Source organism: Macaca thibetana, chromosome 16, assembly GCF_024542745.1.
Source record: "Macaca thibetana thibetana isolate TM-01 chromosome 16, ASM2454274v1, whole genome shotgun sequence".
Lineage (NCBI taxonomy): Eukaryota > Metazoa > Chordata > Mammalia > Primates > Cercopithecidae > Macaca > Macaca thibetana.
In genome coordinates this window covers 33,294,820-33,311,722 of record NC_065593.1, presented here as the reverse complement: position 1 = coordinate 33,311,722, position 16,903 = coordinate 33,294,820, and the positions used below count along the sequence as shown (strand labels likewise).

At 40.0% G+C, this 16,903-nt stretch overlaps 1 protein-coding gene across 2 annotated transcripts in view; it reads left to right on the top strand.

Moving 5' to 3' along the window:
• Positions 1-7,709, top strand: part of APPBP2 (amyloid beta precursor protein binding protein 2) — a 76,514-nt gene extending 68,805 nt beyond the window's left edge. For both annotated transcript variants that reach the window (XM_050764603.1, XM_050764604.1), the window contains 3 exons: positions 464-654; positions 2,921-3,086; positions 6,784-7,709. In XM_050764603.1, the coding sequence (XP_050620560.1) occupies positions 464-654; positions 2,921-3,086; positions 6,784-7,037 (611 nt within the window). In that variant the 3' untranslated portion in view covers positions 7,038-7,709. The remainder of the gene's footprint in view (positions 1-463; positions 655-2,920; positions 3,087-6,783) is intronic.
• The last annotated feature ends 9,194 nt before the right edge of the window (positions 7,710-16,903 follow it).

The window sequence follows — 16,903 nt, the reverse complement described above, 5'->3', positions numbered from 1 at the left end:
TGTAGTCCCAGCTACTCGGGAGGCTGAGGCAGGAGAATGGCGTGAACCCATGAGGTGGAGTTGCAGTGAGCCGAGATCGCGCCATTGCACTCCAGCCTGGGTAACAGAGAGACTCCATCTCAAAAAAAAAAAAAAAAAACTTGCCTTGTCCTTCCATTTAATTTGAAAAATAAATTCACATCAGCAAAGTATAGCAGTCTATTAAAATAGAAACTAATTCTGCAAAATTGTTTATACCATTGTTTTTCTTAAATTTGAATTTATATACTGTGCAAAATAGAATGACCACCAAAAAGTGTACTTTTTTGTTAAAGTGGAATTCTTTCATCTTGACCAGTTCCAAACCATAATCACATATAAATATAATCAGTAAACATTTTTATTATTTAAGTTTAAAGTAAATGTTCTTATTAGCTTTGGTAGACAGTTTTGAAGTACACTAATTTATTGCCTTCTTTTTTAGCACTTATTTTAGAGGAGATTGCAATTGACTGTCATAATAAGGAAACTGAACAGAGGCTGCTTCAAGAAGCTCATGATTTGCACCTGTCTTCACTCCAACTAGCTAAAAAAGCTTTTGGGGAATTTAATGTACAGACTGCAAAACACTATGGAAACCTTGGAAGACTTTATCAGTCAATGAGAAAATTTAAGGTAGAATCATGTTTTACTATATTTTTCTCTCTTAATCTTAAGTAATGAAATAGAATCTTAAATAATCTTAAGTAAGCTCAAATAAATTATACACTTATTCACAAAGGAATTGAGAGGATAGCGAGTATAAAACAACATAGGCCAAGCACAATGGCTCATTCCTATAATCCTGGCACTCTGGGAGGCTGAAATGGGAGGGTCTCTTGAGACCAGGAGTTTCAGACGAGCCTGGGCAACATAGGGAGACCCTGTCTCTACAAAAATTAGCCAGGTGTGGTGGCACATACCTGTCTTTCTAGCTACTTGGAAGACTAAAGCAGGAGGATGAGTTGAGCCCAAGAAGTTGAGGCTGAAGTGACTGATCACACCACTGCACTCTAGCCTGGGTGACAGAGTGAGACCCTATCTCTAAAACAAACAAAAAATAGTCAAAATATAAATAAAATTTAAAAATCAGGACCGTGGGCCAGGCACAGTGGCTCTTGCCTGTAATCCCAGCATTTTGGGAGTCCAGGGTGGGACAATCACCTGAAGCCAGGAGTTCAAGACTAGCCTGGTCAATATAGGGAAATCCCATCTCTACAAAAAAGAAAAAGTTAGCCAGACGTGGTGGCTCGCACCTGTAGTCCCAGCTTCTCCAGAGGCTGAGGCAAGAGGATGGCTGGAGCCCATGAGGTTGAGGCTGCAGTGAGCTGTGATTACACCACTACACTCCAGCCTACGTGACAGAGTGAGAGCCTGTCTCCAGAAAAAAAAATACATATATATCATGAAAAATTAGGAAACATATCAAACCAAAAAGATTAATATATGAGGCCAGGCACAGTGGCTCGCGTCTGTAATCCCAGCACTTTGGGAGGCCAAGGTGGGCAGAACACTTGAGGTCAGGAGTTCGAGACCAGCCTGGGTAACATGGTGAAACCCGTCTCTACTAAAAATACAAAAATTAGCCAGGCATGGTGGTATGCACCTGTAGTCCCAGCTACTTGGGAGGCTGAGACAGGAGAATTGCTTCAACCTGGGAGGTGGAGATTGTAGTGAGCCGAGATCTGCACTCCAGCTCCAATGGGTGACAGAGTGAGACTCCATCTCAAAAAAAAAAAAAAAGATTAATATATGAAAGTAGTACTTGAGATAAGGAAAAAAAAAGACAAATATGATTGCTATACTTGACTTCAAACATAGTTCTTAGTATATAATTATTGATATATAATTCTTAGTATATACTAAGTATAGCTCTTAGCAGAATGCCTGGCACATGGCAGGTGTGCAAGAAATGTCAGCTATTGCAACAAGTATTATTAATTGTAGCAATAAATATGACTAACTTCAATGTCTTTTAGAATTTTGAGTTACAAATTTTTCTTTTTTTAATGTAGGTTCTTACTCTGCTGTCCAGGCTGTAGTTCAGTTGTATGATCATGGCTCACTGCAGGCTCAACTTTCCTGGGCTCAGGCGATCCTTTCACCTCAGCCTCCCAAGTAGCTGGGAATACAGGCACACACCACCACACTGCCTAATTTTTGTATTGTTTGTAGAGACAGGGTCTTGCCCTATTGCCCAGCCCTGTTGCCCAGGCTGATCTCGAACTCCTGGGCTCAAGCAATCTGCCTGCCTCAACCTCCCAGACTGTTGGGATTACAGGCATGAGCCACTGTGCCCAGCCTATAAATTCTTAATATTACTAATTTTGGGATCACAGTAAGGAAAGAGTGAGAGGTCTTCTTTACCTGAAAAGCAACCTATATATCCCTGAAGTACCTTGAGTTTAGTTTGTTGGAATAAAAATTGTCAGAATTCCAAAAAATGAAGTATATACCCGTGTAAATTAACATATTATGATATAGAGCTTGTTAAGAAGGTTCAACTAAATTTTGGACTGTGTTAACTGTGTTAACCAAACGAAGTAATTTTTGTTTTAGAATGTTTTGTTAATTTCTTGTAACAGTTTCTTGTAATAATTAATTTTGCAAATTTCTTTGTTCTAAAAAATTGTTCTTCTAACAATTTTTTATTACCAGGATAAGTTTTCACTTGTTACTTTTGGCATAGGATACTATTGCTGTCATCAGTTTATCTGCGGTTTCCAAAACTCTGTAATGCTTCCCATAGGCAGTTTTTGGAATAACATAGTATGTTCTTTGATATGATTACTTTATGGCATTCATAAGATGTCTTTGGCATTTAGATCAGTTTTGCTCATTGAGTAAGAACTGTTAAGATGAGAAAAAGTATAATGATTGATATGGCATAATTGTTTTTCAGGAAGCCGAAGAAATGCACATCAAAGCAATTCAGATTAAAGAACAACTTCTTGGTCAAGAAGATTATGAAGTAGCCCTTTCAGTCGGACATCTGGCTTCTTTATATAATTATGACATGAATCAGTATGAAAATGCTGAGAAACTTTATTTGCGATCTATAGCAATTGGTATGTTACATTTAAATTTTCTTTAGTCAGTTGATTACAAATCAGCATGTCAGCATGTCTTATATGTTGTATAAGGAAAATGTTATTAAACACTTAAATGGGGCTGGGTGTCGTTGCTCATACCTGTAATCCCAGCACTTTGGGAGGCCGAGGTAGGCAGATCACTTGAGGTCAGGAGTTGGTGACCAGCCTAGCCAACATAGTGAAACCCCATCTCTACTAAAAAAATACAGAAACAAATTAGCTAGGCATGGTGGTGCGCGTCTGTAGTCCCAGCTACTCAGGAGTCTGAGGCAGGAGAATTGCTTGAACCTGGAAGGCAGAGGTTGTCGTGAGCTGAGATTGGGCCACTGCTCTCCAGCCTGGGCACCAGAATGAGACTCTATCTCAAAAAAATAAATAAAATAAAATAGTAAAATAGTTAATAAAATAAAATAGACTTAAATGGGATAAGTTGCTAAGGATATTCAGGAACCACTCAAAAATCATCTGGAACATTTTGCTAAAGGTGCTTTTTTTGATACTGAAGCCAGTAGTAAGAAGTGTGACAGCAGAGTGTCATGTGTAGGCAAAAGTAGTTATTTTAAAGTATTTGTGCAGTTACTGCCCACTCATTCCTCCCCCTCCCTTCTCCTAACTTTTAACATCATAGATCAGGCTTACCTGTTTTTGAACTTGATAAAGTTATACAATGTGTATTTTTATGTGTCTGACTTATTGGTGAACAATAATGGTAAAATCTGTGATGTTGCATATCACTGCCATATGCTAGATTAGGATGTCATCATTTATCCATTCCACTGTTAATGAACATTTGGAACATTTGGATTTCCATTTCAGGACTATTACAAAATCAAGATAAGGAATCTGTGGCCATCATCTTATGAAGTGCCTGTTAAAACTCTTGCCCATTTTTATACTGATTTATCTTGTCGTTTTCTTACTGACTTGTAGAAGTTCTTTATATGATACGAATATGACAGACCTTCGTTGGTTACATGTGTTGCACATATCTCTTATTCTATTGCTTGTTTCCTAATGGAGCCTTTTAAATAACAATAATTCTTTTTTGTGTGTGAGACAGGATCTTACTTTGTCACCCAGGCTGGAGTGCAAATCAGGGCTCACTGCAGCCTCAATCTCCTGAGCTCAGGTGATCCTCCTGCCTCAGCTGAGTAGCTGGGACTACAGACATGTACCAGCACAGCCGGCTAATTTTTTTTTTTTAATTTCAATGGGGATGAGGTCTCACAATCTTGGCCCAGGCTGATCTCAAACTCCTGAGCTCAAGTGATCCTCCTACCTCAGCCTCCCGAAGTGCTGGGATTGCAGGCGTGAGCCACTGTGCCCAGCCAGCCAGTCCTTAATGTAATCAGATGCATCAGTATTTTCTTTTTTTTTTTTTTTTTTTTTTTTGAGAGGGAGTCTCGCTGTGTCACCCAGGCTAGAGTACAGTGGCACGATCTTGGCTCACTGCAACCTCCAACTCCCAGGTTCAAGTGATTCTCCTGCCTAAGCCTCCCGAGTAGCTGGAACTATAGGTGCCCACCACCACACCCGGTTAATTTTTTGTATTTTTAGTAGAGACGGGGTTTCAGTATGTTGGCCAGGATGGTCTCAATCTCTTGACCTTGTGATCTGCCTGCCTCGGCCTCCCAAAGTGCTAGGATTACAGGCCTTGTGAGCCACTGCGCCTAGCCTGCGTCAGTGTTTTCTTTTGTGAATAGCACTTTTTGTATTCTGTTTAAGAAATCTTTTTGACTGGGTGCAATGGCTCACTCCTTCCCAAAGTAATAAAGATATTTTTCTAGAAAATTATCTTTAGGAAACTTTATTTATATTTAGATCTACAGTCCTGAAACTGATTTTTGTTTATGGTGTGCAGTAGGGATTCAATTTTTTTTCCCAGTATGGACATAGAGTTAAGCCAAGACCATTTCTTCAAAAGACTTTTTTTGGTTTGGTTTTGTTTTGAGACACTCTCAAACTCTGTCGTCCAGGCTGAAATGCAGTGGCGTGGTCTTGACTCGCTGCAGCCTCCGCCTCCTGGGTTCAAGCGATTCTCCTGTCCCAGTCTCCCAAGTAGCTGGGACTACAGATGCGCATCACCACACTTGGCTAATTTTTTTGTAATTTTTTAGCAGAGGCAAGGTTTTGCCATGTCGGCCAGGCTGGTCTTGAACTTCTGACCTCAGGCAATCTGCCCGCCTCGGCCTCCCAAAGTGCTAGGATTACAGGTGTGAGCCACCACACCTGGCCACAATACTGCTTTTTTCCCTCTGCGATACTGTCTTCATCGTAAATCATTTATCCATATACATGTGGTTTCCCTATTATCTATAATGTATTGACTGACTTGTTCATTACTCAGGTGCATGTAGTTTAAGAGTTGCTAACCCATACCACTGTGAAAAACAGACCTACTACTTAGAGTTCAATATTCATTTACAGTTTTTGTTTAGCCTGAAGGTAGTATATATTCAGAATACTGTGTTCAAAAGTTACTTGGGGTTATTTACACCCCCTTCCTTCAATGTGGTTATGTTATTCTTTTGCAAAACAATTAGGTTTATTTAACATGTTAAATTTTGCTCCTATCCATCTTTCTTTATTTTGTTAATTTTTTGAGTTAATTAATGGACTGTAATTAGAACTATACAGAAAGATATGCTCAGAGACATGTCATTTTCTCTGATTTCTTCTACCCAGTTCCCACCCACTCACTATGGATAACCAGTCTCACTAGTTTCTGGTTTATTGTTTTTGTATATCTTTTTGCACAATGAACAGATACATATTTTCTTATTTTCCCTATCATACACAAAAGATAGCACACTATAGATACTCTTTGGTATTTTACATTTTTGAATCTTAACAATATACCATCAGTCACTCCGTAACCATTTATAGAGAGCCCAGAATTTCCCCCTCATTTTGCAGCTACATAGGATGCCATTGAGTGAAGGTACCACAGTTGATTAAACCATTCTACATGTTTTCATTTGTTTCTGTTACTTTGTAATTACAAATACTGTTGCAGTGAATAGCCTTGTGCATGTGTTTTGGTTTTTTTGTTTGTTTTGAGACGGAGTCTCTCTCTGTCACCCAGGCTAGAGTGCAGCAGCCTGATCTTGGCTCACTGCAACCTCTGCCTCCTGGGTTCAAGCGGTTCTCATGCCTCAGCCTCTCCAGTAGCTGGGATTACAAGCATGCGCCACCATGCCCAGCTAATTTTTGTATTTTTAGTAGAGATGGGGTTTCACCATGTTGGCCAGGCTGGTCTCTAACTCTTGACCTCAGGTGATCCACCCACCTTGGCCTCCCAAAGTGCTGGGATTACAGGCGTGAGCCACCATGACTGGCCTGTGCATGTGTATTTTTCTGTTGTTGGAGATGCTGCTGTTGTTCTTTGAGATCTCTTTAAAACAGTTCCTTCAAACCATGAATTTTTATAATTCTGTTCTAGTGAGGCCAGCTTTAGACAAGAGAAAATTTTTTTAAAGTCTTAATGATAGCTCATGGACTGATTTGGGGGATGCTGATACAAGAATTACATCTATTCCTTGCAGGAGAATAAACCTAAGCCTGCCTGTTTAAAGAATTGAACTTGTTCCTATTATAGAAATTGCTTGTTATCTCATTATTTGTGCTTTTGTGCTTTCTTTTTTTTTCTTTTTTCCTTTTATGTTACTTTCAGGGAAGAAACTTTTTGGTGAAGGCTACAGTGGACTAGAATATGATTATCGAGGTCTCATTAAACTTTACAACTCCATTGGAAATTACGAGAAAGTGTTTGAATATCACAATGTTCTGTCTAACTGGAACCGGTTGCGAGATCGGCAGTATTCAGTGACAGATGCTCTTGAAGATGTCAACACCAGCCCCCAGTCCACTGAAGAAGTTGTGCAGTCCTTCCTGATTTCTCAGAATGTTGAGGGACCGAGCTGCTGAGGGAGGACCTCAGTTAACCAATTACCTTTTCCCGGATTCCAGGGAATTCATACTGTGAAATCAAAACCATGTTGTTTTGGGGGGCTGGAATTTGCATTGAAACACTGGTCCAGTCCATTGAAGACCCTATTTTGGGTGATCCCTATCTTGCAGAGTGTCTGTAGGAATAAGCATATATTCAGTTATATTCAGCATGTACCGCATGTGTAAGTAGTCTGGCCCACATTTTCAACCTCGTAGAACAAACAACAGGAAATCTTTTTTTTGTTTGTTTTTAAAAAATTCATTTTGCAGAAAGCCTGAAAGAATAAAACACACCCCTAAATAAAACTATTTAAGAGTTTAAAAGAGTTGCATTCTTATTATGTAAGGATGATTTTAACAACTTTTTAATATGTAATTCTTCCATGTGGAGGTATTCAATACTGTAGTGTAAAGGAATTTTATGGGAAAATCTTTATATGCAGTATAGAAAAGTTAATACAAGTACTAATAAAAGAGGGACATCCTGACTTATGTTTGGCTACCTTGCCCAGATAAGTGGATACAACCACTCTGTATTACAAGGAAAGGACTGTCAGATTCATCTGAACTGGACCAGTGTTGATCTGTAAGTAACAGAAAATCTGATAGACCAGCACTTCTGACTGTTTTTTTTTTTTTTTTTTTTTTTTTTTTTGGTACAACAATGTAAGATGCTCTGATAGCATTTGCTAACAGGACCAGGAGGATCTAAAAAGGACCAGCCTTATGTAGAAGGTGGTTATTTGGACCAGAGGCTTTAGATGATTATTTTAGATCCTATGTATACTTTTATCAGTAGAATGATTTCATTTAGATGTATAATGAAAAAGAATAATGCAAAAATTATGTAATAGATACCAAATTAGGGAAGTTTGGCAATTTCAATGGCATATTTTTAGTCAAGGTACACAGATGGCAGTGCCATAAGCAAGTCTATAAATATCGGCTACAGCCATCCCCCTCATTTTGAATGTTGCCCTAGTAATCAATGCAGTTAACAAGTATACTGACTGTGAGTCATGAAAAAGTTCATGTTCAGATGGAAATGTTAGGTTACTGTATGGTTTATAGAGATTAATGAAAATGAATGCCCAAAAATAAGTCTTAGAAAACCCTCCATTTTTATGGTAAATAGTAATACAACTAGTATTGTCAAATGGAAAGATCCCCTAATAATACAACTATTTCACTAACTTGTCTTTCTGTTTATTGGGTTTTGATTTGATTTTTTTGTAAGCCAGTCAGGTTATTTAATTATGAGGTAATAATCAAATTTAAGAATTTGTGACATGTAGCAATTCAAGAAACAAAAAGGTATTTTGCTGTTACCTCAATTCTTACTGTAGTAGCCCATCTGATGCTTCTATAGTTAAGAATCTGGGTTCCCCCCTATTTTCAGGGGTTCATGACTTGGCTGTTAAAGATGTTGCTCTTAGCTAATGCTTGGAGTAGTCTGTGGGTGAATGGATGTGTGTTGAATTTTAGTTTTCTTTTAACATACATGTTGGGTGAGAGGCGAAAAAATCTAAGCTGTCTGCCACATTGAGTATAGAAAAATTGTAGATTTCAAATTTTATTAATATTTTAAGCACTTTTTTCAACTTCCCAACCTTGTTTGAAGCTGTTATTTGCAGTCCTATTAGTTTTGAGCCAGTGCATTTAAGTTCTCTAGGAGGGGGTTGGTTGGGGGATGTACTGAAAGAGATGAAGCATGCCCACACCCTAAGATGATAACTGTGTGATTTAGAAACCTGAGTTTATTCCTTAAATTTAATTATTTTCTTTTTAAATTTTGGAAAGAGTAAATTGATGTACTTGCAGTTTATGAAGCTGCCCCCCACCCCTCAGTTAGTTGCAGTCTAATGTCAAGAGGCACTTCTTTTTTTTTTTTTTTTTTTTTTTTTTTTTTTTGAGACGGAGTCTTGCTCTGTCACCCAGGCTGGAGTGCAGTGGCCGGATCTCAGCCCACTGCAAGCTCCTCCTCTCGGGTTCACGCCATTCTCCTGCCTCAGCCTCCCCAGTAGCTGGGACTACAGGCACCCGCCACTTCGCCCGGCTAGTTTTTTGTATTTTTTAGTAGAGACGGGGTTTCACCGTGTTAGCCAGGATGGTCTCGATCTCCTGACCTCATGATCCGCCCGTCTCGGCCTCCCAAAGTGCTGGGATTACAGGCTTGAGCCACCGCGCCCGGCCAAGAGGCACTTCTTTATTAATTACCAAATAGTCTTTGTGACCAAGGACTAACATTTTTAAGTTACTCAGCTCTATCCTCATGGGCCTATATATTTAATACCTCCAAAGATATTTTCAGGATAGGCTTTGTGTACTTTTATTGGTTATTTAGAATCCAGTGGTATGTTTGTGGTATAGGAATGTCATGGTAAATTGTTTTTCAATAAATATTTTGAAACATGTTTCCATATGAAGTTTTTTTTTTTTTTCAATCTGTATTTTTTGGTTTTGTGCACATACAGCATTTCCTAGGATAAAAATAAACAAATGACCTACAGCCTCATCCTCCCTAACTCAGTTTGAACTCAACTTAGCTCACACTCAGTGATAAAACAACATGATATGTAGAAGCCTAGGATCACAGGGTGATAATGTCAATTGGCAGCCAGTTGTGTTTTTTTGAAACATCATTATTGGCAATTTCTCCTAATCACCACTGCTTTAATGTAGTTTTTTTTTTTTTTTTTTTTTAAATCCATATACTTTTGTGCATACACTAGCTAAGAAAACAGATTGCCATTTTTGGTTAGGGATATGACTTAATATGTTATTATTTCTGGTTCTAATGAAGAATAATACCCTATGACTTTTAAGTGTAAGATTCATCCTTTAAGTAGGGATGTTTAGGATAAGTTAGATGTGTGCCACTATGATTTATTGGGTTTTTTAAAAATCTGAAAATAATAAAATTTATCTCACAATAAGTTAACTTGCACAAACTTTTTACATATGGTGAGGTATGTAAGGAAGCCCTGGACAACTTAAAGATTTTTCTGGAGGTTCAGCAAAGTCATGTTAAATTAGGGGCCTTTGGTCTCATCTTTCTCTGACTCTTCTCTTCTACCCAGTCTCTTCCTAAAATTCGGTGCTACTCCAGTTGGGTGCATCAGGGAGCTCCGTCAGCACTCGCATGTGTCGCTCAGGTGGCCATTCATGCCTGCATTCCATTTAATAGAGCCAATTGGAATTTTTAGAGCATAATCTTTATGGGTCCTCAAAGCTGACTTTGCCAAAGGGATTGAGACCCTTATTACCATCAGATCTCTGTCTCTGCCTGATTAAAAACTGACTCACTGTTGCTTTGTAGTAACCCCTGCCCAGGTATTTTTTTCATTTGTGAAAATAAAGGATTTGAGAAAGACCTTTGTTCCTAGCCTGTTGGGAAGAGTTTATAATTTTATGAAAATTAAGTACAGAGGCTGCGATCTTAGAAATAATGTAGGTGCCATTTGGCTGCTCCTTAATAGTGCAGACAGAAAACTCAGTAAACACATGCCGAAACATGATTGAAGCCTTTGGCGGAAACTTTATACGTAGAAATAATGATTTGCTCATAACAGGTATCGTTAACTGCCAGTTTTTATGTTTTCCCTAGAATTTGTAGCCTTGCTGCTCCTTTTTTTTTTTTTTTCCCCCCCTGGGTGGCAAAGTTACTACTGGAAAAACACTAATTTATAAGTACAAATTTTTTAGAGTTTTACCTTTGCTTTAAAAGTGAATGTGTATTTCACCTCTTGGCTGTGGAGGACCTTAGTTGCCAGGAAATTCTTTTTTTTTTTTTTTTTTTGAGACGGAGTTTCGCTGTTACTGCCCAGGCTGGGAGGGCAATGGCACCGTCTTGGCTCACTGCAACCTCCGCCTCCCGGGTTCAAGTAATTCTCCTGCCTCAGCCTCCCGAGTAGCTGGGATTACAGGCTCCTGCCACCACGCCTGGCTAGGAAATTTTTTGTTGTTAATATGACATTTGGATTAATCTCCAGCTTCAACACTACTTTTGTCCATAAATCTCAGGAATGTTTTAGGCAGAAAACTGGTTTTACCCTGTTGATAATCAGAAGGAGTGTGCTTTAGGACTTATTGCATAATACTGTTCTTTAATTGCAATCCTAGGTATCTATAGCATGAGTGGCCTTAGTGAGTTTGTTGAAGTGCACATGTTTTTCAAGAGTAAAATTTAAGATTAAAATTATATGCTATATATAGATATCTAGAAAACTTGGTTTGTGGTGCACAGTTAAGTGTTGGATCACTAAATAACCATTGCAGGTACTGTTTGTGTAACATTACTCATTTCTGTATATTCCTTTTATGGGAAGATATTTTGCCATGGTAACTAAAACTTTTCAGTTTAGTTCTACTTTTATGATGTGAATGAATGCTACATTTTATTAAATATTACCAGGTCAGTACTATTTTTATACTTTATTAAGCATCAGGGGATTTTAGTTTAATAGGCTCAAAATTAAAAGTTCTTAATGTAACAGTTAAAAGCAAAACACTAACAATCTTTACGTGAAAATCCCCACTAATAGTGCCACAATAATTTCTATAGAAATATCTAAGGTCATTAAATAGATTTTTGAAGACAGTTCTTCATTGTGTCAGGATGACCTTTCATATCATTCTCACCAACTTGTGCCCACCGTTATTTGTAACTATTAAACCATACTAAGTATGTTTGTAACCAGCATTGTGATATTATTCTGTACTTGTATTGCTAAAAATGAATTATTGACCTAATAAATATAGTGTTCCTGCATTCATAGTGTATCTGTTTCCAATTCGGTTTTGATTGCTTTTGGTTGGGATTAAGCTTTGCAGACTGTTTTTATTAGAGAACAGTGTGAGAGAAACTGTTGGAACTAGAACAAAAGTGCTCTTGTTCAAGAAAATTAAGATGTGTGGCAGAGGAGGCACATGGTAACATCTGGAGATTGTGCTGATGAAAAGCACTTTGAAAAAAACAAAGCACTGCATTAATGCAAAGGGATTTTTTGGTCTTTACAAAAGTATACCATTCTTTTAAGAATCCTCTCACGCTAAAGGCTGAAAATGAATGATGAGACCTGATAAAGTTCTGTTGGAATAGTAAAGAAAACCCTAGATTGGAGTTTCAGTTCCAGCTGTCTCTGAACTGGAAGACTGAGTGATGTCATTCCAGCCCTCTTTGTGTTTTATTTCCTCACTTGAATAAGGGGGTGAAATTAGGTCTTTAAAAAACTTCACCATGAAACAGCATAAGTCTGAAGTACTCAGAAACCAGTTGCAGGAAACGAAGCCATATTTTTAAAGATTAGGAAGAAAATACTGTAGACAAAATCCCCTCATCACTTGGAATATAGTGAGCACCAGCTTCATTGCCTGCCACCTTCAGTGATACTGAGTTTAAAAATGTTTCTTTTTACATCTCCATGACAACCTCTGAACATGCTATTTCATCTGCTTTGTGGAATGTCATTTCCTGGATAGTCTTACTCATCTGTCAAGCTCAAAGATCAAGGGAACCCTTCCCTTAAAGTTTGAGTTGCCACTTGGTAGTAATGCAGTATTTTAGAGCTTTGTGAAAGCAATTACCATGTGGCCATATAACTTGCAGTATTAAGACTATTTCCAGCTTGTAAACTGCTGAGTTGTGTATTTTTTCAAGAAACAAAGATTACCCTGTGACAGATACTGTCCTGAGTGTGTTAGCAAACCACACTCAGTTACTTGAAGCACACATTTCTATAGACAAATGCCCATTAGGATGGCTATTACAGAAAATAAGTGTTGGCAAGGATGTGCAGAAATGAAAGCCTTTGTGCACTGTTGGCAGGAATGGAAAATGCTGCATGTGCTGTGAAAAAGTCACCTGTGCTCAAAAAATTAAAAATACAATTACTCTGTGATCCAGCAATTCAACTTCTGGGTATAGATCCAAAAGAATTTAAAGGGTCTTGAACAGATATTTAGGTAACTGTGTAGAAGCATTATTTGCAATAGCCAAAACCAAAAGCAACCCAAATGTCTATCAGTGCATGAACAGATCAATATAGCAGGCCAGGCGTGGTGGCTCACGTGTATTCCTAACATTCTGGGAGGCAGGCTGACGCAGGATTGAGCCCAGGAGTTCAAGACCACCCTGGGCAACAAGGTGAAACCCTGTCTCCACAAAAAAATACAAAAAAAAAAAAAATTAACTGGACATGGTGGCACACACCTGTAGTCCCAGCTACTCAGGAGGCTAAGGTGGGAGGATTGCTTGAGCCCAGGAGGTCGAGGCTGAGTGAGCCATGATCACGCCACACTGCACTCCAGCCTGGGTGAGAGAATGAGAACCTGTTGATAAATATGGCATATACATACAGTGGGATATTATTCAGCCATAAGAATATAGGAAATTCTGACATAAGCTATAATGTGGACAAACCTTGAAGACATTATGCTAGGTGAAATAAGACAGTCACAAGTGTATGATTCTATTGTATGATGCACCTAGAGTAGTCAAATCTATAGAAGCGGAAAGTAGGATAGTGGTTGCCAGGAGCTGGGGATAGGGGAAAATGGGGAGTAGTTGCCTAATGCAGGGGTCCCCAACCCCCGGGGGTCCGTGGCCTGCTAGGCATCGGGCCACATGGCAGGAGGTGAGCAGTGGGTGGGCGAACGAGCGGAGCTTCTGTATTTACAGCCTCTCCCTATCACTTGCCTGAGCTCCACCTCCTGTCAGATCAGTGGCAGCATTAGGTGAACCCTATTGTGAACTGCCCATGTGAGGGGTCTAGGTTATGCACTTCCTATGAGAATCTAATGCCTAATGATCTGTCACTGTCTCCCATCACCCCCAGATGGGACCATCTAGTACAGGAAAACAAGCTCAGGGCTCCCACTGATTCTACATTATGGTGAGCTGTATAATCATTTCATTATGTATTACAATGTAATAGTAATAGAAATAAAGTGCACAGTAAATGTAATGTGCTTTACACGGTGGCTCACACCTGTAATCCCAGCACTCTAGAAGGCCAAGGCAGGCAGATCGCTTGAGCTCAGGAGTTCAAGACCTGAACATGGCAAAACCTCATCTCTGCCAAAAAATGCAAAAAGTTAGCTGGGTCTGGTGGTATATGCCTGTGGTCCCAGCTGCTCAGGAAGCTGAGGCTGGAGGGTTGCTTGAGCCTGGGAGGTTGAGGCTGCAGTGAAATGTGATTGTGCCACTGCACCCCAGTCTGGATGACACAGTGAGACCCTGTCTCAATTACAAAAAAATGTAATGCACTTAAATCATCTCAAAAGCACCCCACCTCCCCCTGCTTCCAATCTGTGGAAAAATTGTGTTCCACAAAGCCAATCCCTGGTGCCAAAAAGGTTGGGGACCACTGCACTAATGGATCTAGAGTTTGTGTTTTGCATGATGCAAAAGTTCTGGAGATTAGTTTCACAAAACTGTGAAAATTAATACTAGTGAATTTTACACATAAAATGGTTCAAACGGGGCTGGGCACAGTGTGGCTCATGCCTGTAATCCCAGCACTTGGGGAGACTGAAGCGGGTTGATCACCTGAGGTCAGGAGTTTGAGACCAGCCTGACCAATATGGTGAAACCCTGTCTGTACTAAAAATACAAAAATCAGCCGGGTGTAGTGGTGCGTGCCTGTAGTCCCAGCTACTAGGGAGGCTGAGACAGGAGAATTGCTTGAACCTGGAATACAGAGGTTGCAGTGAGCTGAGATTGCGCTACTGCACTCCAGCCTGGGTGACAGAGCAAGACTCCGTCTAAAATATATATATATATATATATTTCAGACAGTAAACTTTATGTGTATTTTACCACAATTTTTAAAAATCAGACTTCATGCCAGGCATGGTGGCTCAGGCCTGTAATCCCAGCCCTTTGGGAGGCCGAGATGGGCGGATCACGAGGTCAGGAGATTGAGACCATTCTGGCTAACACGGTGAAAACCCGTCTCTACTAAAAATACAAAAAATTTGCCTGGCGTGGTGGAGGGCACCTGTAGTCCCAGCTACTTGGGAGGCTGAGGCAGGAGAATGGCATGAACCCAGGAGGCGGAGCTTGCAGTGAGCAGAGATCGCACCACTGCACTCCAGCCTGGGCAACAGAGTGAGACTCCTAAAAAAAAAAAAAAAAAAAAAAAAATCAGACTTCACTTTACATAAGCAGTTAAATATGATGCATAAATTTTGAAAAAAAATCTGTGAATGATCACTTCCAGAAAGTGCCTTGAAAAACCTCTAGCGTAATTTAGTTTTGAATTAGAACTTTGGTGTAACAAGTGAAAGTTGATTTGCATTTAAATTCTTTCCAAGTACAGAATCAGGCTTTTTCACTCTTGCTGCTATTTAAATTTTAAAGTTTGAGTATTTTTCTTTCCTGTTACATAATGACTGGTTATTTCTCTCTATGAGCTAAGAATGATCCAGATGTTGCCTTCTGTATTCACTTAGCCATGAGGTGTGTGTTTCTGTTTTGTTTTTGAGGCAGGTTCTCACCATTGCCCAGGCTGGTTTCAAACTCCTGGGTTCAAGCAATCCTTCTGCCTCAGCCTCCTGAGTAGCTGGGATTACAGGCTTGAGCCACTGTGCCTGGCTCATGAATAGTTATTTTTCATTTCTAAACGTTCTACTTTTTTTCAAGTCTGTATACTCTTTTCCTATCACAAATTCTCATGCCTGTAATTCCAGCACTTTGGGAGGCTGAGGCAGGTGGATTGCTTGAAGCCAGGAGTTTGAGACCAGACTGGGCAACATGGCGAGAATCCATGTCTACAAAGAAACTTTTTTGAAGTGAGCCAGGCGTGATGGTACACGCCTGTAGTCCCAGCTACTCAAGAGGCTGAAGCAGAAAGGTCACTTGAGCCCCGGAAATCGAGGCTACAGTGAGCTATCATCATGTCACTGCACTCCAGGCTGGGTGACAAAGTCAGACCCGGTCTCAAAAAAAAAAATAATTAAAAAAATAATAAAAGGCCAGGCGCGATGGCTCACGCCTGTAATCCCAGCACTTTGGGAGGCCGAGGCGGGTGGATCACGAGGTCAGGAGATCGAGACCATCCTAGCTAACACGGCAAAACCCTGTCTCTACTAAAAATACAAAAAATTAGCCAGGCGTGGTGGCGGGCGCCTGTAGTCCCAGCAACTCGGGAGGCTGAGGCAGGAGAATGGCATGAACCCGGGAGGTGGAGCTTGCAGTGAGCCAAGATCGCGCACTGCACTTCAGTCTGGCAACAGAACAAGACTGTCTCAAAAAAAAAAAAAAAAAAAAAAGCAAATGTCTGTATACAAAAACAAGAAAAATCATAAAAAGACAGAGCACTGTGTGTGGAGGAGTCAGAAAAGCTTGGACAGTCAGCATCTCAACTCAACTAAGTCAGCCCCTAAGCCCCTGTTTTCTTTTTCCTCCTCCTCCTCCTCCTCCTCCTCCTCCTCCTCTTCCTTCTTCTTCTTCTTCTTCTTCTTCTTCTTTTTCTTCTTCTTCTTCTTCTTCTTCTTCTTCTTCTTCTTCTTCTTCTTCTTCTTCTTCTTCTTCTTCTTCTTCTTCTTCTTCTTCTTCTTCTTCCTCTTCTTCTTCTTCTTCTCCTCCTCCTCCTCCTCCTCCTCCTCCTCCTCCTCCTCCTGCTTTTAGAGAGTCTCACTCTGTCACCCAGGCTACAGTGCAGTGGCACAATCTTGGACCACTGCAACCTCTAGGTTTAAGCATTTCTCCTGCCTCAGCCTCCAGAGTAGCTGGAATTACATGCACGCACCGCCAAGCCTGGCCAGGCCAATTTTTATATTTTTAGTAGAGATGGGATTTTGCCATGTTAGCCAGGCTGGTCTCGAACTCCTGACCTCAA